This window comes from Mustelus asterias, chromosome 15, assembly GCF_964213995.1.
Source record: "Mustelus asterias chromosome 15, sMusAst1.hap1.1, whole genome shotgun sequence".
Lineage (NCBI taxonomy): Eukaryota > Metazoa > Chordata > Chondrichthyes > Carcharhiniformes > Triakidae > Mustelus > Mustelus asterias.
The window spans coordinates 38287307-38310648 of record NC_135815.1 but is presented as its reverse complement, the minus strand read 5'-3'; the positions used below and the strand labels follow the sequence as shown (position 1 = coordinate 38310648).

Below are 23342 nucleotides of genomic sequence, written 5' to 3'. Positions count from 1 at the left end.
GATATTGAATTTGATGACCAGCCATGATCAAAATGAGCAAGATCGAAGGGCCGAATGGCCTACTCCTGCTTCTAGTTTCTATGTTTCTATAGTAATTGTTGAAGGAGCACATAATGTTATCGCATGTGAGTCAAATTAAACATTCTAACGTGCATTTCTTCTAGTACATATCCTGTGAAAAGCATAGAACAATGAGAATGTACAATCAACATCATAATATTTCATGTGAAATAAATCTGTAATCCTAAGTGCAGCATTTTTATTCATATTAATACAGTTTTGAAAGTTAATTATTGGGATGAGGGTGCAAGGCTGCAGCCTCACCGAGGGCCCCTAATACTCTTGTCCAGAAATGAATGTAAACATACCGAGGAAACTGAAGGCAATTCACGGTGTCTGGATGTTCCAGGGGACCATTATTGGCCATTCCGAACATGCTTGGGCAGTCTCGAGCAAAATACTGCCAATCTAGCCACTCAGAGTCACTGGCTCTTTTCCTTTGAATCTTCACGACTTCTGGCTGAGGGCTACTAAACTGCAAAATAATATAAAAGACCTACAAACAATGTAACAGAGAAAGAAACAAAAATTTTACTTAATTTTACGAACAAACATTTTAGGGCTATTAAAGTTTAAAACAGTGTTGATGGTGATGTCATATTCAATAAAACTGTCTTGTCATAAAAGTTAGCTGACACATTAAAGATTGAATGGCCCCACATCACCAGTTGCCCTAGGCCCCAACCCTTACGGGATTTGTCAGTCGGACTTGCAAGGGGTCATGGAGCAAGGCCAATAATGTCAAGGTCAGGGCTAGGTTTGGGGATTCCCTCTGATTTTCAGGGCGGAACAACTATGATAGTAAAATATCTTTGCCTGTTTCTCTAATTGTCATTATAATTTCAGTTGTCTATTCACACAAGAAAATATGATATATCCTATTGTTGATAACATCCTCCTGTGTCTGTATGAATGAAATTATCTTCCATGTAATGACATGAATTTCTGACATATTCGAGGAATACCACCTAAGGATACTAACTTAAAGTTTAAAGTAAAGTTTATTTATGAGTGACAAGTAAGGCTTTACATTAACACTGAAATGAAGTTCCTGTGAAATTCTCCTAGTCCCCACAGTCCGGCACCTGTTCAGGTCAATGCACCTAACCAGCGCATCTTTCAGAATGTGGGAGGAAACCGGAGCACCCGGAAGAGACCTGTGGTGAACCATCGTTGGTTCCCACTAGATAGTACTGAGCCAGGGTCTGGCCAGTACTACAAGTATGTATATATGTTGCTGTTGGGGTTAGGGATGGGTTGTTCTACTTGTTGCTGTTGGGGTTAGGGTTGGGTTGTTACACCTTGTATTATAGTATTGTGGTACATCCCAGTCGGGCTCCGCCTCCTGGGAGAGGTATAAAGGTCTCTGCTCTGTCTGGGACCCCTCAGTCTGGGATCGTGTATATAATTAGTAGCTGCCTTGTTACAGCAAATAAAAGCCTTTATTTCCTGAGCATCAAGCCTCGTGTGTGATAACGCGCATCAATTTTATTTGCTGTAAATAAACTCTCATCGAAGAAGAAAAAAAAAGAGAATATGGAGCAGATACTGAAGCCTGAACGCCTTACACTAGATCCACGTGCGGTGGGCGCCTCTAACACCTTCGACCACTGGTTGAAATGTTTTGAGGACTACCTGGCAGCCTCCGCAGCGGTCACCATAGATGATGACAGACTCCGGGTCCTCCATGCGAGGGTAAGCGACACCGTCTACCTCGCGATCTGTGCGGCCACTGATTACACAAAGGCCCTCGAGCTTCTGAAGAAGCGTTATATTAAACCGCCCAACGAAATACACGCTCGTTACCTCTTAGCCACTCGACGACGGCAGTCCGGCGAAACGATGGAGGAATACACGAACGAGCTCATACAGCTAGCCAGGGGCTGTAACTGCAAAGCAGTGTCGGCAGAGCAGAATATGAACGACCTCGCTCGGGATGCGTTTGTGGCGGGATTCGGATCGTTGTACATCCGACTCAAACTACTGGAAAAAGGTAACCTTGACCTTACCCAGGCAATAGAACTAGCAGAGATGCTGGAGACGGCCTCCAAAAGCCTAATATTGTATCCTGAAGACCACGTGGAGACAACGTGGCGGGGGCAGTCGCCAATCCCTCCTCGTCCCTCGGGTTCGAAATGCTGCGTGATGGCGTGCTCACACTTGGGCCAGACGATGGCAGCAGCTCCGGGCGGCCCGCGGTGTTACTTCTGTGGAGGAGCGAAGCATCCTCGGCAACGGTGTCCCGCTAAAGCTGTGTTGTGCTCCGCCTGCGGTAAGAAGGGGCACTATTCGAAAGTGTGCCGATCTAAATCTGCTTCTCGGAACAGCAGTGCGGCCTGCGATTCCTCAGAGCCCGGTTCTTCGTCGTCGAAATCGTCGAGGGTTTCGTCCACGTGCGAGGCCAGGACGACGCCATTATGGTCGACGGAGTCGGAGATGTGTGACCACCAGGGGTCGCTGAGTTTGGCGCCATCAGCCACGTGCGACCTATGGGAGCGGCCATGTTGGTTGGCACCGACCGCGAACGACCAGCAGGGGTCATCCTCGTCAATTTCAGCTGCCTGCAGTCTATGATGGACATTCAGGTAAACGACGACTTGATTTATTGTCTGTTTGACAGCGGGCGCACTGAGAGCTTTATCCACCCAGACGCTGTGAAGCGGTGTGGACTCCGGATTCAACCTGTCAAACAGACAATTTCTATGGCATCAAGGTCCCGGTCTGTCACCATGCTAGGGAGTTGCGTGGTAACTTTAACGATGCAAGGCACAGTTTACGAGCGTTTCAAGCTCCTAGTGTTGCCGCACCTTTGCACGCCAATACTTCTCGGACTAAACTTCATGGTCCACTTGAGGAGTGTAACCCTACAGTACGGTGGGCCACTCCCTTCGCTTTCAGTGGGAGAACAGCAGCCTCCAAATTGCCCAACGCGCCCTGCCTGTAGCCTCTCGACGCTGAAGATCACCACTCCCTCCCTGTTCCAGAATCTTGTGCCAGGCTGCAAGCCCATTGCGACTAAGAGTAGGCGTTACAGCGCTGAGGATCGGATCTTCATTCGATCTGAAGTTCAGCGGCTCCTCAAGGAAAGGATCATACAACCCAGCGCTAGTCCGTGGAGAGCGCAGGTCGTGGTGGTCAAGAGTGGGAACAAACCCCGGATGGTCATTGACTCTAGTCAGACCATTAATAGATACACGCAGCTGGATGCGTATCCCCTCCCGCGCATATCTGACATGGTCAATCAGATTGCGCAGTATCGGGTGTTCTCCACCATAGACCTCAAGTCTGCCTACCACCAACTCCCCGTTCGCCCAGAGGACCGACAATACACGGCTTTTGAGGCGGATGGTCGCTTGTATCACTTTCTCAGGGTTCCCTTTGGTGTCACCAATGGGGTCTCGGTCTTCCAGCGTGCTATGGACCGAATGGTGGACCAGAACGGGCTGCGGGCTACCTTCCCGTACCTGGATAACGTCACCATCTGTGGTCATGACCAGCAGGACCACGACACAAATCTCCTGAATTTCCTACGCACTGCATCTCGCCTGAATCTGACCTACAACAGGGAAAAGTGTGTGTTTCGTACGTGCCGTTTAGCCATCCTAGGATAAGTGGTGGAAAACGGGGTCATTGGCCCTGATCCAGACCGTATGCGTCCCCTCTTTGAACTTCCCCTGCCCACTAGTGCAAAAGCACTGAGAAGATGCTTCGGCTTCTTCTCTTATTATGCACAGTGGGTTCCCAATTTCGCGGACAAAGCCCGTCCGCTCATCAAGTCCACTTCTTTTCCCCTAACACCAGAGGCCTGATTGGCCTTTGATAAACTAAAAGCCGACATCGCGAAAGCTACGATGCACGCTGTTGATGAGTCCATCCCCTTTCAGGTGGAGAGCGATGCATCTGATTTCGCCCTGGCCGCCACACTTAACCAGGCAGGCAGGCCCGTCGCCTTTTTTTCCCGCACCCTCCAAGGCCCCGAAATTCGGCATTTAGCGGTGGAAAAGGAGGCCGTCAGGCACTGGCGCCATTACTTGGCGGGAAAACGGTTCACCCTGATCACGGACCGGCGGTCCGTGGCGTTCATGTTTAATAACACACTGAGGGGCAAGATCAAGAACGACAAGATCTTGCGGTGGAGAATTGAACTCTCCACCTACAACTATGACATCATGTATCGTCCAGGGAAACTCAATGAGCCCTCGGATGCCCTCTCGCGTGGAACATGCGCCAGTATACAGGAGGACCGTTTGCAGGCTCTCCATAATGACCTGTGCCATCCTGGGGTCACTCGGCTCTACCACTTTATAAAAGCCCGCAATCTGCCCTACTCGGTGGAGGAGGTCAGGTCCATAACAAGAAGCTGTCAGGTATGCGCGGAATGCAAACCGCACTTTTACCGACCTGACCGGGCACAATTAGTCAAGGCCACTCGTCCCTTCGAGAGACTGAGTGTCGATTTTAAGGGCCCCCTTCCCTCAACAGATCGGAATGTGTACTTCCTCAACATCATTGACGAGTACTCTAGATTCCCGTTTGTTATTCCCTGCTCTGATACATCCGCTGCCACGGTTATCAAGGCATTCCGTGATCTTTTTACCCTGTTCGGGTACCCCAGCTACATTCACAGCGACAGGGGCTCGTTGTTCATGAGCGATGACTTGAGGCAATGCCTGCTCTCATACGGGATTGCCTCGAGTAGAACCACGAGCTACAACCCTCGGGGTAACGGACAGGTGGAACGTGAGAATGCTACAGTCTGGAAGGCTGTCTTGCTGGCGTTGAAGTCAAAAAGCCTTCCAGTCTCCCGTTGGCAAGAGGTGCTCCCTGATGCGCTCCATTCCATACGCTCACTCCTGTGTACGGCAACCAACGCTACTCCTCATGAGAGGATGTTTTCATTCCCTCGGAAATCTTCCTCTGGGACCTCATTACCGTCTTGGTTGACGTACTCAGGACCTGTCCTCCTGCGGCGACATGTAAGGGCCCGCAAGTCCGACCCGTTGGTCGAACAGGTCCATCTCCTCCACGCCAACCCTCAGTATGCCTATGTGGCATACCCTGACGGGCGAGAGGACATGGTCTCGATCCGAGACCTGGCGCCAGCAGGGGACGTAGCAACCCCTGTCGCTCCCATACCCCCTGTTACAAACCCCATAACTCGTGTTTCCCCTCCGGACACGGCGCGGGCAGCATCGGGACCATTACTTAACCCTTTTACTCCCGTGTACAGCTTGCCTGAGTCCAGAGGATGGTCGCCACTTCAGGGCGTGTCGGAACTCCATGGATTACCGTCACCTCAGGGTCAACCGGCCTGTGAGTCTGTGGAGGAACAGTTGGACATCGCCTTGGGGAGAACGCCACCGCAAGTGCCTACACCGGTGTCATCGCCGGTATTGAGGAGGTCACAACGACGGTGCGGTCCCCCTGACCGTCTGAACTTATAGACTGATGACAAATTATTCTGTTTTTGTATCCCGCCGGCCTTTGTCTTCAAAGGAGGGGTGAATGTGGTGAACCATCGTTGGTTCCCACTAGATAGTACTGAGCCAGGGTCTGGCCAGTACTACAAGTATGTATATATGTTGCTGTTGGGGTTAGGGATGAGTTGTTCTACTTGTTGCTGTTGGGGTTAGGGTTGGGTTGTTACACCTTGTATTATAGTTATTGTGGTACATCCCAGTCGGGCTCCGCCTCCTGGGAGAGGTATAAAGGTCTCTACTCTGTCTGGGACCCCTCAGTCTGGGATCGTGTATATAATTAGTAGCTGCCTTGTTACAGCAAATAAAAGCCTTTATTTCCTGAGCATCAAGCCTCGTGTGTGATAACGCGCATCAAGACCCAAGCAGATACAGGGAGAACGTGCAAACTCCACACAGACAGTGACACAAGCCGGGAATTAAATCCGGATCCCTGGCGCTGTGAAGCAGCAGCGCTCACCACTGTGCTGCCGTGCCACCCGATGGTTAAAATGGTTTCCACAAATACCTTGATCATTCCCTCTTCTGCCATATATTGGGGCCTTGTATTGCCAAAGGGGGAAATTTATTGGTGGCAATGTAGCAGGGTTTACGGCAGTTGTCAAAAGCAATGGTTTTAGGTTTTTCAATATTAAAATGAAAAACGTGTCATTCATCGTGGTGAAAGGAAAATCTATTTCAGACATCTCTACAATAAGAACTTTAATGATATGCAAACCACATTAACTAAAAGCTGAGAAACAGAAAGATATCATTAACAGACATGATGGCCGGAACTCTACCACCTCGCCCGTCACGGAATTGGCGCGGGCGAGGGTCCGATAATGGAAATCTCCATTGACTTCAGGTGGAAATTTCCAGTCTCGCCCGAGCGAGGCTGTAAAATCCCACCCAATGAGTCATAACAAAAGCAGCTAACAAACTAAGAACAAAATTCTTGACAAGTTATGGAATCAGAGGAACTGACCAGAATGCTGTAACCATTTTATTATTCTCGGTATAGATATGAGAGAAAAAAACCATTGAACAACAGTAACAAGACACCATGAGGTAACCCTACTAAACCTACTAACCATGAACAATAAGGGGCACAGGCAGGCTTCAGAGACCAATGATTGAAGTGCAGATCTGAAGATCATGAAGGAAGGACCCAAAGCACGTAAGAACATTGATGCACTATCAACACCCAGAGACGGAATCTGGAATAATAGGCTTTTATTAACAATAAAAGGGAACTAATTCTACAGTAGACTCTAACCGAGGGACCGGACCAGAATGAGGCGAAGGGGAGGAGCAGCCACCTTTATACCCCAGTAAACAGGGGAGGAGCCTCAGGCAGCACCGGTAGGGGTGTGTCCAGTCATCAGAAAATAACAGTGGTTATCAGAACATAACAGTGGTTATCAGGACATAACAAACATAATTATATCAAGCTCCTGTAATTACACACTCACATCCTAATCTAACAAAAAGAAGAATGTCTAATGATTCAACAGGCTTTTGGCGCCAGTTGGTCTGGCCAACTAGGACAACTGAAGACTTCAGAACAGGTTCAGTTGGCTTTTTTATTAATGCCTGCAACAGTGGTTAAATAAAAATAATCTCTATGTGAGATAAGGTGTTTCTATTATGGTAGATTCAGGTCCATGAACTCCACTTTAACATCCAATGTAGGTGTCAGAGAACATTTTCTCCACAGATAAATAATACATCAGATAAATAATACAAAGGGACACAAATAGTTTGAGGGATCCAATGGTGGGGCAGATTTGAATACCATCTTCAAAAATATGAAATATAGACATTAGTTTTGTCCAGATAGGCAGAAGTGAAGCTATATCAGGGCAACGCCGTGTAGCTTGACAATGGTGGAAAGCAGGTCGAAGAGGATAATATTGCCAACCATGTTAAAACTGCGGGGATGTAAGGAGACAAGAAGAATAATGCACCACAACCACAGGTACAGATCATTATGGCAACCAGACCGGAGGGATTCAAGTAAGGAATTATGGGGGAGATAGGCACAATACTGAGAGCTGGCAATGCATACAAAGACCTTAAACAACAAAGGGAGGTCAAAGATAGTGCAATAGTCAGAATGGGTGAGCCATGTTGATAACAGTTTTAAAGGGGAAAGGAACAGGGTGGAAGTAGTAATAAGATTGCAGAGAATCCAAAGGGAGAAGGAGATGCATGGAGGAAAAGCAGTTCGGTCTGTTTCAAACAGCCCATGACACTGAAGAGAACATCAGAGGGAAAGGTAAGTCTCGCATCAGGTATTTCCTTGACCCTGCCCTCACCTCCCCAAAATATCTGAGGTTATGTTTGCAATCATTGACTTACCTATAGACACACCATATTCCCAACTAAATTAAGCCAGGAATGCACCGCTGATCCCATGGAAATTCAGAGCTTCTATGTTTATCATCATAAACAATTTGTGGTAATAGGACTTACAACTTTTTTGTCATAGTGGAAGGTTTATTTTACAATAACCCAGCTCCATATGCAGGCACAGTAAGCAGTTAGGAAGGCAAATGGTATGTTGGCCTTCACTATGAGAGGATGAGAGTACAGGAGCAAATATGTCTTACTGCAGCTGTGCACAGCCCTGGTGAAACCACTCCTGGAGTACTGTGTGCAGTTGTGGTCTGCTTACTTGAGAAAGGATATACTTGTCATCGAGGGGCCGCAGCGAAGGTTCACCAGACTGATTCCTGGAATGGCAGGATTATAATATGAAGAGTGTCTTGGCCTGAATTCATTGGAGTTTATAGGAATAAGAGAGGATCTCATTGAAACATAAAATTCTGACAGGCTGGACAGATTGGATGCAGGGGAGATGTTTCCCCTGGCTGGAGGTGTCTAGAGCAAGGGTCATAATCTGAGAATACAGGGTAGGCCATTTAGGACTGAAATTTCTTCACTCAGAGTGCGGTGAACCTGTGAAATTCTCTACCACAGAAGGCTGTGGAGGCCAAGTCACTGAATACAGCTAAGAAGAAAGTAGATAGATTTCTAGGATCTAAAGGTGTCAAGGGGTATGGGGAGAACGTGTGATTATGATGCTGAGATAGAAAGTCAGCTGTGATCATACTGAACGGTGGAGCAGGCTCGTGGAGCCAAATGGCCTACTCATGCTCTTATTTTACTATGTTTCTATGAGTACTGGCCGAGATTTTCCAGTCCAGCCTTCCAAAGGTCCACTGACATCGGACAGGAGTTGTACTTTTACCACCTGCCAAGAAGATGGTCGCAAGTGATCTATTCTGTCATGGGAATGTGCTATTTCTCGCTTTGGTGCTTCCCTTTGTGCCACAGCCAAGATAAGCAATTTAACAAGTCGAGAGAGATTCACAGGCCAAAACATCCAACAACTTATAACTCCATAGCATATTTGAATCACAAATTGAAGTTACATAACGTTACAAAAAATCTATTTGCATTTATGTACAATTCTGGAGTCATCTAAAATACCTCACAACTTGATGAAATTACTGAGTCTGCTGCATATGTATTTCTGCTTTCAGCAGATTAATTTGAAGCATTCTTCTGGCATTAGTTTTGGATTAGAACACCTTCACGTTGAGTTAGAAATGAAGATCTAAGAATTCCAGTCTTTTAAGCTTGAGTATATTTCAGTTTAATGATCATGTGGCAATGCAAAGACAAAGATCCCATTTTATGACTTCAGGATCCTCTTACGTCTTAAATTTTGGCATATCAGAGAGAATTCAGATTATTATGTATTCTATTGTTGTAATTAAGTTGAACAGGATAGACAGGGAGCTGGAAAATCAATGGAGACTTGATTTTGGCAGTCCGTGAGGTCAGGAAAAGAAGTTTGCAAGAGCAGATTGTCAGTGGTGCGGAGCTGCATCTGAGCCAAATCACCAGGCAAGAAACCTTCAAATATAAGTATCAGCCAGCCAACCGCAGGGAGGCAGAAGTCAAGGTTGGGGGGAGGGCGGTGGGAGGGAGGAGGGTTGAGGGTGCGATCTCCCTTACAAAATGGAGGATTTTAATCTTTGACCATCTACCGAAATGAAGGCCTTTTCAAGTCCCCCTGATAAAAGATCACATCCTCCTTCTGAGAGATCCAGGCCAGAATGAAAGCCTGGATCAATGGATGGGGCCTGCTTCTGCAGGCATAGGCACATCAAATCTCAACTGAAGCCAAAGAACAAGAACTCCCAACCAAGAGAGAGTCATTCGGTTAGCCTGACCCCTCCCCTACGTCAACTTCCCCGTGGAGAAAGGGGACAGGGACAAAGTAGCACCAGTTAATGTTTGTTAGATTTATAGTCATTCAATCAAGATAAGTACCTGATAAACCAACACGTATTCTAATTCATCTCAGTGCAAGAATCTACAACAAGGTATGAAAACAGCACAGGCAACCTTGTCACGATTTTAATTCTGATCCCTTGAAGCTCCTTCACTACTATTTGCATTCCTCAATCATATAACTACAAGCGGCACCACAACATTGTCTTCTTTAGCCTTGTGAGCGGACCTCTGGTCACCTTAGGGCAGTCAACTACATTTTACACCCTGATTCTCCTTCTGACTTTCTCTTCTTCTGAAAATGGTGCAATGCAGTTCTATCGGAAAGTGATTTTCTCATGCACCAATGAGTGGCCATCTTTAATTTGGAACACAGGCTGGAATCTGTCAGGAGACATTCCAATAGAAATCATGGTTTATTTCACTGAAAGTATCTAACCAAGGACTTTTTAAAAAATCATTGCCTCTGGCAAGATCAGCATTTGATGTCCATCCCTAATCATTCATGAGAATGTACTGAGCCAGCTTCTTGAACTGCTGCAGTTTGTGTGGTGAAGGTATTGCCACAGTGCATTTACAGAAGGAGTTCCAGTGGCAATGAAAGAATAGCAATCCTTATTTATTGTTCCAAACTGGTATGATCGGTGACTTGGAGGGAAACTGGAAAGTGGTGATGTTCCTATGCCCCTGCTGCCCTTATCTTCTTGCTGGCAGAGGTCACAGATTTGGAAGGTGCTGTCAAAAAATGCCTTGGTGAGGTGCTATAGTGCATCATGTAGATAGTACACACAACTACCTTGGTGCATCAGTGGTTGAGGGAATGAATTTTTACAATGGTGAATGAAATGGATAAGAATGGTTCAATCAAGCAGATGCAGCATGGATTCATGAGAGGAAAGTCGTGTTTGACGAACTTACTGGGTTTTTATGAAGATGTGACTAGTGCGGTTGACGGAGGGGAACCGGTAGATGTGGTGTTTTTGGATTTCCAAAAGGCATTCGATAAGGTGCCTCACAAAAGGTTGCTGCAGAAGATTGGGGCACACGGAGTTGGGGGTAGGGTGTTAGCGTGGATTGGGGATTGGCTATCCAACAGGAAGCAGAGAGTTGGAATAAATGGGTGCTTTTCTGGTTGGCAGATGGTGACTAGTGGCATGCCGCAGGGATTGGTACTGGGGCCTCAACTGTTTACTATTTACATAGATGATCTGGAGGAGGGGACTGAGTGTAGGGTAACAAAGTTTGCTGACGACACGAAGATAAGTGGGAAAGTGAATTGCGTGGAGGAAGCGGAAGGTCTGCAGAGAGATTTGAATAGGCTGAGTGAGTGGGCGAGGATCTGGCAGATGGAGTATAACATTGGCAAATGCGAGGTTATTCACTTTGGAAGAAATAATAGAAAATTGGATTATTATTTAAATGGAAAAAAAATTACAACATGCTACTGTGCAAAGAGACCTGGGGGTCCTTGTGCATGAGTCGCAAAAACTCAGTCTGCAAGTACAACAGGTGATCAAGAAGGCAAATGGGATGTTGGCGAGGGGGATAGAATATAAAAGCAGAGAAGTCTTGCTGCATCCGTACAAGGCATTGGTGAGGCCGCAGCTGGAATACTGTGTGCAGTTTTGGTCCCCTTACTTGGAAAAGGATATATTGGCCTTGGAGGGAGTGCAGAGAAGGTTCACCAGGTTGATACCGGAGATGAGGGGTGTAGATTATGAAGAGAGATTGAGCAGATTAGGTTTGTACTCATTGGAGTTTAGAAGGCTGAGGGGTGATCTTATAGAGGCATATAAGATAATGAAGGGGCTGGATAGGGTAGAAGTGGAGAGATTCTTTCCACTTAGAAAGGAAACCAGAACTAGAGGGCACAGCCTCAAAATAAAGGGGGGTCAGTTTAGGACAGAGTTGAGGAGTAACTTCTTCTCTCAGAGGGTGGTGAATCTCTGGAATTCTCTGCCCACTGAAGTGGTGGAGGCTACCTCGTTGAATATGTTTAAGTCACGGATAGATGGATTCCTGATCGGTAGGGGAATTAAGGGTTATGGGGAGCAGGCGGGTAAGTGGAACTGATTCACTTCAGATCAGCCATGATCTTATTGAATGGCGGGGCAGGCTCGAAGGGCTAGATGGCCTACTCCTGCTCCTATTTCTTATGTTCTTATGTTAATCAAGTGTGTTGTTTTGCCCTGAATTATGTCAAGCTTCTTGAATGTTCTTGGAGCTACACTCAAGGATGTCCAGTTTTCAGCTGCTGGATCTGTCCTGAATCTATCCATTAGCAAAGTGGTTGTGCCACATAACATGATGGAGGGTGCCCTCAGTGTAAAGATGGATCTTTGGTCTCCACCAGGACTGTCCTATGGTCACTCCTACCAATGCTATCTGTGACAAATCGATTGGTGAAAACTGGGTCAGGTAAGTTTTTTTCCCTCTGGTTGATTTCCTCATTGCCTGCCACAGCCCCAGTCTGACAGAAATGTCTTTGAGTGTTTGGCCAGTTCACTTAATAGTGATGCTGCAGAGCTACTCTTGACAATGGACATTGAAATCCCCTCATGCAGAGTATATTGTATGTCATTGCTCCCCTCAGTACTTCTTCTCCATGGGGTTCAATATGGAGAAGTACTGATTCATCAGTTTAGGGACACAAATTGGTGGTTACCCACAAAAGATTCCTTGTCTGTGTTTGACCTGATGCCATGTAACCACATGGAGCCTGGAGTCAATGTTGAGGACTTTCAGGGCCACTCTTTTTATTTCGCACACTTACCATAGAAACATAGAACCATAGAAAATAGGTGCAGGAGTAGGCCATTTGGCCCCTCGAGCCTGCACCACCATTCAATATGGTCATCGCTGATCATGCACTTTCAGTATCCCACTCCCGCTTTCTCTCCATAGCCCTTGATCCCTTTAGCCACAAGGGCCATGTCCAGCTTCTGCTTGAACATATGTAACGAACTGGCCTCAAGAGCTTTCTGTGGTAGAGAATTCCACAGGTTCACAACTCTCTGAGTGAAGAAGTTCTTTCTCATCTCAGTCCTGAATGGCTTACCCCTTATTCTTAGACTGTGACCCCTAGTTCTGCACTTTCCCAACATTGGGAATATTTTTCCCACATCTAGCCTGTCCAGTCCCATCAGGATTTTATATGTTTCTACAAGATCCCCTCTCGTTCTTCTAAATTTCCAGTGAATACAAGCCCAGTCGATCCAGTCTCTCTTCACATGTGAGTCCTGCCATTTCGGGAATCAGTCTGATGAACCATTATATCCTTTAATCTCCCTCCAGCAGAATGGAAGCCAACAGGTTGGGGTATGTTTGACACTCACTGTTTCAGCATAATATTGTTTTATTGCATACATTTAATTATTTCAACGTTTTCATTGTTTTAAAATTAAGATAGTCTTTTCAACCTGACATCACTCAATTTACCTCATATTGTCCATTCTGCAAATCAACAGTTATGCTGACTCCATCATCCAATTGAGCTAAGTCAGTGAACACAGTGGAGACCCATGACGTCCCGATGTCCTCATCATTGATGTAATCTAACGGATGACCATCCAAATTCAATCGAGGCACTCGGTCATTGGTTGTGTCATCAGCACCATTTGGAATGCAGTACCTTTGGACAAGTGGGTGTACTCGTGGATGGGTCCCTGGGCAGCGACAATTTGTCTGGGTGTGTATGAATGGTAATTTACCGGAAAACACTTCATGAATTTCTCTGTCATATAAAAGCCAACAATAAAAGAAAACAAATACAAATTCAGAAGGTGAAATAAATCACATAGCATGCAATCTCATTCAAAAGGCTTTTTGCATTTACCTCATTAATTCACATTTTTGATCAAATGTTAATGCCAATGATAAGACAGCACTAAAGAAACTACGGAGATGTATTTACCTGTTTGTGAGAGCTGTTTGATAGAACCGTAAATCTTGCATTCGACCAATGAACTGCTCAGAGCCTGTGAAATAGTCATCAAAAAAGTCAGTATGATTAAAAGGTACTAGCCAAATAGGCAAGGGTAGAGCTCTGGGTCAGGTTTATTACGGGAAGGTTTATTATAAATGATTGACTTCTTAATGGTTTTATCTTGTAACAAACCTTATTGCCAATGGTGTGCAACTCAGGTTATCAACCAAACAAGATAGGAGTTGAAAACCTCTTCAACAAACATTAGGAGTGAATGCCCTTCCTTTCCCTCCTACGTACATTCTTGGTAGATGTTTGTTCATTGCCAATGGTAGATTGGTTCTTTTATAATTTCTCTCCTTACATTTGAGGATTTAGGCAAGAGGAAATTATAATGGTATGTGGTAGCTTAATTGAAAGGTAGGGATTTGGGAGCAACTGTTCATGGACAACCTGTCTGGAGCACGGGGGTCGTGGATGTCTTTTCCTTTCCTCCTCCACTTTTCTTCCCAAGGTGGCCTCTGTGCACCTGAGGCATGGGTCGCCATCAAGCACTGGAAAGCTCCCCCGATCAGTACAGGAACTTCTACACACCAATTGTTTGCTCCACAATGTCTGCATGTGGGTACACTGTCCATGCACGATCAGTGATAGTTGGGAATCATTAGTCAGGTGTAAGGTATAGAGTGGGCATCCCTTGTCCCTGAGCATCCATGCACTGATTCCCAGGGGTGGGAAAAAGATGGCAGGTATGTCTGATTAGCACAGGATGAATGCTTTGCAGCTGTTGCTAGGATAACATTCACTCACTGAGGGAATCCCTTGGGCATGGTGACCTACCAACTGAATGCTACTAGAGTGATAGTCATTGCAGTTACAAAACAACTCCCCATTAACATGTGGGGCCTGTAGAGCCACAAGCGTGCAGTCAATTATACCCTGCATCTTTGAGAATCTTGCCAGCCAGGCAAATTCTTTTGCTCTTTTTTCCTGTCTCTCTCTGGTCAGTGAGAAGATAAGGAAGTGCACTCTTTTTCAAACAGTGCCTCCATAACTTCCCTGTTGCAATGATGGATAGTGAATGAACTGTGAGATATTGCCAACGTTACCCATTCCTACCTGGAAGAACCCACTGGCATAGAAATTGAGGATGACAGTGACTTCTCAGCGACTGATTTGACTGTGTGGCTGCAGGTTGGTTTGCAGGAGGTGACAAAGTTCAGTATCCACCTCAATGAAATATAAGCACTGTTCCTGGTTGAGATGGAGGGAGGAAAAGTGCTCCTTAGAAATCCTTGGGGCTTGGGACCTTCTATTAAGACCCATTTTCCTCTTCCTCCCTTTGCACAGTGTTTCCCTCCAATGCTGCCTGGTGCTTCATTTCCAAGCATTGCTATACCCTGAGAGGGACTACAAATACGACCCATTACTGAAGCAGACAGTTTCTTGTCAGACCAACCAATCTTCTTGGCTGCCTTATCAAGATCCAGCACCACTCCCTTGAAAAACTTCCATTTATCTAGTGTTTTTCATGATCTCTGGATGTCTCAAAGGGCTTTACAACCAATGAAGTGGAGTCACTTTCACTAATGTAATGTAGTTAGTGTGACAACCAATTTTCACACAGCAAGCTCCTGCAAATAGCAATGTGTAATGACTATATAATCTGTTTTTGAGATGTTGAATGAAAGACAAATATTGGCCAGGACAATAAGATGAACTCCTCTATTCTTCTTTGAAATAATGACATGGGATCTTATATGTCTCCCTGAGAGGCAGAAAATAAGAACATAAGAAATAGGAGCAGGAGCAGGCCATCTAGCCCCTCGAGCCTGCCCCGCCATTCAATAAGATCATGGCTGATCTGAAGTGGATCAGTTCCACTTACCCGCCTGATCCCTATAACCCCTAATTCCCTTACCGATCAGGAATCCATCTATCCGTGATTTAAACATATTCAACGAGGTAGCCTCCACCACTTCAGTGGGCAGAGAATTCCAGAGATTCACCACCCTCTGAGAGAAGAAGTTCCTCCTCAAATCTGTCCTAAACTGACCCCCCTTTATTTTGAGGCAGTGCCCTCTAGTTCTAGTTTCCTTTCTAAGTGGAAAGAATCTCTCCATCTCTACCCTATCCAGCCCCTTCATTATCTTATAGGTCTCTATAAGATCCCCCCTCAGCCTTCTAAATTCCAACGAATACAAACCCAATCTGCTCAGTCTCTCCTCATAGTCAACACCCCTCATCTCTGGTATCAACCAGGTGAACCTTCTCTGCACTCCCTCCAAGGCCAATATATCCTTCCGCAAATAAGGGGACCAATACTGCACACAGTATTCCAGCTGCGGCCTCACCAATGCCCTGTACAGATGCAGCAAGACATCTCTGCTTTTATATTCTATCCCCCTTGCGATATAGGCCAACATCCCATTTGCCTTCTTGATCACCTGTTGCACCTGCAGACTGGGTTTTTGCGTCTCATGCACAAGGACCCCCAGGTCCCTCTGCACAGCAGCATGTTGTAATTTCTTTCCATTTAGATAATAGAAGTTTAACCTGCTCCCCCAGTTATCTTATCCATGTATTTCATGTATTGCTCACCAACCCTCTGCATCCACCTATACCATCCCCATCCCCTTGTTGCAAGCATCCGATAGAGAGAACCCCCAATGGAGTAGCACTCTCTCAGTACTGCATTGGAATGGACTTGAACATGCAACCTTCTGACTCAAAGGCAAGAATGCCCCCAACTGAGCCACAGCTGCAACCTCAAATGCAGAAGAATATCTTCCACTAGCTCCGTATCAGCAAAAGTAAGTCAAAAACATCTCATCTGGAAACTGGATGGTTGCCTCTTTACAGGCACACAAGGGGTTAAATGCCTACACCTTCTATAGGGCGGCACGGTAGCACAGTGGTTAGCACTGCTGCTTCACAGCTCCAGAGACCTGGGTTCGATTCCCGGCTTGGTTCACAGTCTGTGTGGAGTTTGCACATTCTCCTCGTGTCTGCGTGGGTTTCCTCCAGGTGCTCCGGTTTCCTCCCACAGTCCAAAGATGTGCGGGTTAGGTTGATTGGCTATGCTATAATTGCCCCTTAGTGTCCTGAGATGTATAGGTTAGAGGGATTAGCGGGTAATTATGTAGGGATATGGGGGTAGGGCCTGGGTGGGATTGTGGTCGGTGCAGACTCGATGGGCCGGATGGCCTCTTTCTGCACTGTAGGGTTTCTGTGATATATTCCTATGCTTTTCATTATGCAAGTCCAGCTTGGAATGATTTAGAAAGGGTGTTAAGTGGCCCTTTGGGGTCCAAAATGGTGTGCCAAATAAACACGAGGAACTGCTTAACATCACACATGCACCTAGACACACATGCCAGATGTATTCCAGCTGTCATTGTTTTTTGAGTATATGGTTTCCATAGTGCCTGCACCAGTGGTGGTAGAGGGCTGATTGCTGCCAGTGTTCTTGATGCAAGACTTTGGTATATAATTAGCAAATCTCCCATGGTATTGTGTGTGCCAAGTTTGAAAAAACTGTGTGGAATTTCATGTATTGCTCGCCAACCCTCTGCATCCACCCACACCATCCGCATCCCCTTGTTGCAAGCATTAACTGGTCGTTGATGGCTTCCAAAAACAAGCATGGCCCCGAGTGGGACTTCTGCCACTGGGTGGGACAAAGTCCCGCCCTCAAGAGCTGCCAGCCAATCTGATTGGATGGCAATTCTAGCAGTTCCACCAGTGCCAGGACTGAGTAACAGGCGCTGCTAGGGCTGCAAGGAGGCCCCAAGGAGAAGAAAAGATGGATGCCAGAGCCTGGTAACTCAGGTCTTTTTGGGTGGGGAGGGATTGAGTAGCCTGGAGAGGTGGATAAGTTGGATGGGGGAGCAGGTTTTGGAGGCCAGGCAGGGAGGCACAAAGATGGGAGTGGTGGTGGGGGAGGGGGGCGCGGGGGGAGTTAACATTTTTGGAGGGTGCCACTCCAAACACTGTGCCCTGCCTTCTTTCTCAGTTTTTCTAAAAGATTTCTAAATCAGACTCCTCACTCCTGATCATCTGTTCACACCAACCATGTGTGGCATGGGCAGCTTGAAGTACTGGTTTGATAACAAGCTGAATTGCCCATTCATTATTCTAAAATGGTCGCCGGGCTGTGGATTTCACAACCTGCCGACCCACAGCAGTGAGCACCAAGTCCAGGGTGAGTAGGAAAGCAGTGGGCAAGAAGGCAGTGGACTTTACCATCCCTTATATTTCATGTGCCTCCTGGCCAAAAGCACACTTAGTGGCGGCTGTAAAATCCAGCCCATAGTGTCTTTCTCTTAGCTGTCTTGAATGTTTTTGTGTTGGTTCTACCTTCGCTTTATCTCTTTTGCTTTTGTCACTCTTTGGTCGAGATTGTCAACACGATGGAGACTCTCTCTACTGTGGTGAAAATGGCGGTTGAGTCTGGAAATCACAAGTCCCGACCTCCATCATATCACTCCCCGTTTTTACAGGAGAGGAAATGGGGACATGTCACGTTTTATGCGTGCGTGGTTCACATAAGGCAGCCAGTCATTTCAATCATCAGCTGCCTCCAGTCAAGTTGGATTTTGGTCGCCTGGGAGTGTGAAACTCGGAGTGTGAAACTCAAAGTGTGCAGTGTAGACCTGGTAAGAGCAGGTCTAAACTTTGTACATTTCTTTGGCTAGCTAGAGTACCCCTTTGAAAGGGTTGCAAGTACCCATGTGGCATTAGATTTAAATTTATCTTCACAGCCCCAGAATTGGCACAAAGTTGGTACCAACAGTCTTGCCTCAAACCAAGGGAGTAAGAGTTTTCTTTTAGTTCTTTCATGGGATGCGGGCGTCGCTGATGAGGCCATTATTTTTTTGCCCATCCCTAATTGCCATTGAGAAGGTGGAGGTGAACTGTCTTCTTGAACTGTTGCAGTTCATGTGATGTAAGTACACCCACAGTGCTGCTGGGAGTGAGTTCCAGGATTTTGTCCCAGCAACAATGAAGAAATGGTAATATATTTCCAAGTCAAGATGGTGTGTGGCTTGGGTGGGAACTTGCAGGTGGTGGTGCTCCATGTATCTGCTTCCCTTGTCTTTCTAGGTGGTGGTGGTCGAGGGTTTGGATTGGGCTGGTGGACTTGCAGGACAATTGTTTTTGTCCCTACTGATTCATGCACCAAAGTGCCAGGAAGGGTTTGTGCTTGAGAAGGGCACATTGTTCTCCGTGGTTAGGAAGATAGAAGATGGGCATGGCATTCTTGCACGTAAGAGACCATAGAAGCCAATCAACCTGAACATTCAGAGGACAGAGGATGGTCAGAAGATAGAGGATACCAAGGGATGCTTGCATCCTCTTCTTGACAAGATGATGCTTTTGCATCCACACAAAGTACTGCTGCATATTTCTTTCCATGAGAGTAGCCAATTTCTCAAAGTCAGGGTTCATGTGGTTAGGGTTAGAGACAACCTGGAGATCATGATGGACTCCTCCATTTGTAGCCCAAGAGCTCCCACTGCCTCAGAGAGCTCTGCAGATTTTCACTGATTGGGTAAATACTATGCCCCAAAGGCGAATCCAGAGACTCCATGTTCCTGCTCACTGCAGCATCATTGTGACTCTCCTCCCTCCTCCAAAGGAGAACGGACACAGATATCTCCGACTCTGACACCCCCTCCTGCATTCTGGTGCTCTGCTCCTCATCCTATGCCATCAACTCTACATGCATGCCAAATCCCTCCAATGTGCTATTTCCAGAGTTGGTGGAAAGTGGGCTAATAGGATGCGAGTGCCCTCAGACATTTCTTCCTGCTCCTGCTAGGGGGTTAATCTGGCCTGGGGAGGAGGAGGTGAGCAATCAAAACTGGGATCTGCGTGAGACATGAAAAGAGTTATTTGAGTATAGCCTTTCTCATTGGGAAAGCACACTCTGATGCACACCATTGTATTTAATCAAGTTCTACCAGCCCCATCTTTGCACTCCCTCTCATGCTAATGTATCCTGTGCTCAGTGAAGTGACAGCATGACCTCCACCATTGTCATGCCAAGGTACTTTCAACATCACTTTTGTTACATGATTCAGCATCACCAACAGACCCCTGTTCAGGAACCCTGGCAATTTCCATGGCCAGTTGTTCAACCGTCTGAATGGGTCTCAGCAAGGCTCACCTATCCCCAGTCTGGAGCATTTCCTTAGTGTTCTTTGCCCTTTTAAACCCAAATGACAACATAAATTTACATTAGCTTGATATATTGTGCATTTAGGGACATTTCTCTTCACTGTACCTATGCATCACAATACTCATTCACATCTGTTCTGTATGAACTTATATGAAGTGTTTACACACACAAGATTCACTGCTGAAGCAGAGGTACATATCAGGTCTGGCACCTTAGCTGCATGTCCTTCTCTTGGACCTCTGTGTGGATGAGCCAAGCTCACCTTGCTGGAATGCAGCATATTACTGAACCTTTTACAGCACTGAATCCAGGAATACACATGCTCTCCTGCTGTGCTTACCACAGCCTCAATTTGTATCCAGGACTTGTTGGTTATTGCAGGAGGATTTTGATGGCCAGCAGGCTACAGGATAGATTTCATTTTCTGGACCTCTTCCGCTAACACTTGAACGTCCTGATCAGAAAAGTGTGGGGCAGCTGAACCCAACCCTTCTCCTGTGTCTCCTCTATATGACATTCTATCAATAAAAATGTAAAGTGATTGGAGTCATGAGCCATTCAGATTAGTGTTCTCATTAAATTTTATGTGCTTACATGCAATAACCATTTTTTATCATATCATCAATGAATGCTGTTAATGGTGTGCTGGAGAGAATGGCTCTGCATAAGTGCCTGGTGCCATGTATATTGTGACTGTCACTCCAAGGTGGCATTCCTTGCTCCAGGATGACTGACAGCCCTCCTCCATTCCTCCCTCTCAATCACAATGTTATGTCATGACAGTATGGAGATGTGAGGGACATGGTCAAGGGTCAACAGTGCAAGTACATCCTGCCAAATGGGTGCCAAGAGGGCAAGTGGATGGGATAATGACCATAGCACTGTTTATTATGCATCCACTGAATCTTGGCAACCAACTACATCACTTCAGAATACCTGTACCATGTCCTGGTGGCAAAATGACACAAAATCTATGGCTGTGTGTTGAGAATCCACTCCATGATTTCAATGCTTCAGGACAGTGGACTGTGAATAGGCAGAAACGATGACAATTCTCCCATTAGGGAAAACCCATGATGGGCCATCTGGGTGCAGCTAACAGTTGGGCAGGTTTACATAGCTCACACTCACTAGACCAGTGGCAAATTTGTAGTTAGTGGGGCTCTGTGTTTAGCTTCATTTTTGGCCTCCCACCCACCTCTGGGCACCTCAGTCACTAGGACCCGAAGGCCAAAGCCAAGAATATACACAAATTGATCAGTGCTTCTTCACTTGTAAAAACATACCTGTATCAAATAAATATTCATTGATAACTGAAGACTATTTACTTCTATGTATGTTCCCAGTACTGGTACAATGCAGTAAATAATTCCTTCAAGTAATCCTTAATATTGAAACGTTTGTGCTAATTCTGACTGAAGATAAATATGATAAGTCATGTGTTAGGTGAGATGGTTCTGAATAATGCCCTGAAATGTCTGAAATTATGCACCTTATTAACCTAAAATTATTATTGAGATTGAACAATTACCAGGAATCATTTGCCTTTGGGAAAATGCCAGATAGTGTGATGGAAATCTAGGATGGCTGGCACGTTTAGGAAGGCTGCACTGGAGCTCTTGGAGTAGTGTGGGTCTAGAATGTAGTTAGGGACAGGGTGAGGGCATGGAAAAATTTGAGCAATAAAGTTGAGTTTAGAAGAATTACTAAGAATGTGTGGAAAAACAACATTGTTTTAAGGTAGTGTAGATTTTTTAATCAATATAATTAAAAGCCATCTTGAAAGATTTGGGAGAACAATCTGGTGACTGCAGAACATATTAGATAAACTATTTAGAATGCTAGCTATAAAAGCCGACTGCAATCATCTATTTTGTCCAAACAAAAACATTTAATCAATTATGCAGGCGTGTGTGGGTGAATGGATATGTGAGAATGTGAATATGAATGTGTGTCTGCATATGAGTGTATGTGTGAGAGAGTGTGTGAGTGAGAGTGTGAGAGAATGTATGAGTGAGAGTGTGTGAGTGAGAGTGTGTGAGTGAGAATGTGTGAGTGAAAGTGTGTGTGAGGGTGTGAGAGAGCGTGAGAGAGTGTGTGTGAGAGCGAAAAAGTGTGAGACTGAGAGTAAGAGTGAGTGAGAGTGAACGAATGTGTGAGTGTGTGTGTGTGGATGTGACTGGCTATGTAATGCCAGGAGCACTCGGCTGTTCTTGCCACAGTCGGGAAGATAGAAGGATAGAAATAATGGAATAAACACATATTTAGGATAAATGGACTGATAGACATGAAGACAGATCAATAGGAAGAAATGCATGTAAACGTATTTCTGAGGTAAAATTGGGTGCCTGTTCATTTAAATTACATTGGTAAGATAGACGAACAACAATAATTAACTCAGAAGGTTTTCATTAAGCTGTGTAGGAATGTAAGAGGGATGGGAGCTACCATCTTATTTTTGGAAGTGGGACTGGACTAATCAAGAAACCCAGTAAGTGTTGCATTTTGAAAGAATGTCACAAATCTGATTGAAAAAAATTAAAGTATTATCATGAATAATCTAGAAAATAGAACAATTAGATTGCTTAGTTATTTCAATAAAGGAATACCAATAATAATGGTATGTTGGAATCAGCACTATTCAGGGTTCTTGTCTAGAGATACATTACTGTGTGAATTCTTAGAGTATAGTAAAATGGTGTTTGGAGCTGGCACAAAGCTCATTGTTAATCCTGGTAGGAATTCGAGCTATTATAAAGCACCATGAAATATCAGACTGCGCCTAAATGATTAATTTTGTTCAAAATAATCTATCAAAGATCAGCAGAGAACAAGTTAATTTGACCAAAATTAAATTATACGTTTACATTATGTACAGCAGTAGTGCTAATATGTGAGACTGGCAGAGCCTAAATTGGTCTAAATGAGGCTAAGGATAATGTGAGATCAGGTATTTGTTAATATTGTAATTTTGAATATCGATAATTAATGTTTGCAACTTAAATTTTTTATGGTTTATGCACTGGCATGTCACGGTGTGTGAGTACTCTTTCAAGCTAGGAGACATCAAACTTACAGCACAAACTAATAGTCATTAATTCTGGTCTCTTAATAATTATCACCAGCTTGATGCAGTTAAAGTTACTTGCCAGGTCTCTCGAGTTCAGAGATATTTCACTTGTGCTTGCCTGTGTGTGTGTGCACACCCCAGTTCCCAAAAGCTTTGGAAATCTCAGTCAATAATATTGAAAAGTTTGAAAAATAATTAGAACACAAATTATCACTGGAGTTCAGATAGTTAATAAATACGGGCAGCTTGGGGGTTCTGATGAGAGCTATTGGGTTCAGCACCATGGCCAATGTTGCAAACCCATTCTTCCCATTCCCCTATCCCCTGCTCAAAGAGCCT

At 45.4% G+C, this 23342-nt stretch overlaps 1 protein-coding gene across 1 annotated transcript in view; it reads right to left on the bottom strand.

Moving 5' to 3' along the window:
- Nucleotides 1-23342, bottom strand: part of ush2a (Usher syndrome 2A (autosomal recessive, mild)) — a 916330-nt gene that overhangs the window by 780953 nt on the left and 112035 nt on the right. The window contains exons 5-7 of the mRNA XM_078230465.1: nucleotides 13738-13801; nucleotides 13263-13557; nucleotides 369-556 (exon numbers count right to left, since the gene is read on the bottom strand). Coding sequence (XP_078086591.1) covers nucleotides 369-556; nucleotides 13263-13557; nucleotides 13738-13801 — 547 coding nt within the window. The remainder of the gene's footprint in view (nucleotides 1-368; nucleotides 557-13262; nucleotides 13558-13737; nucleotides 13802-23342) is intronic.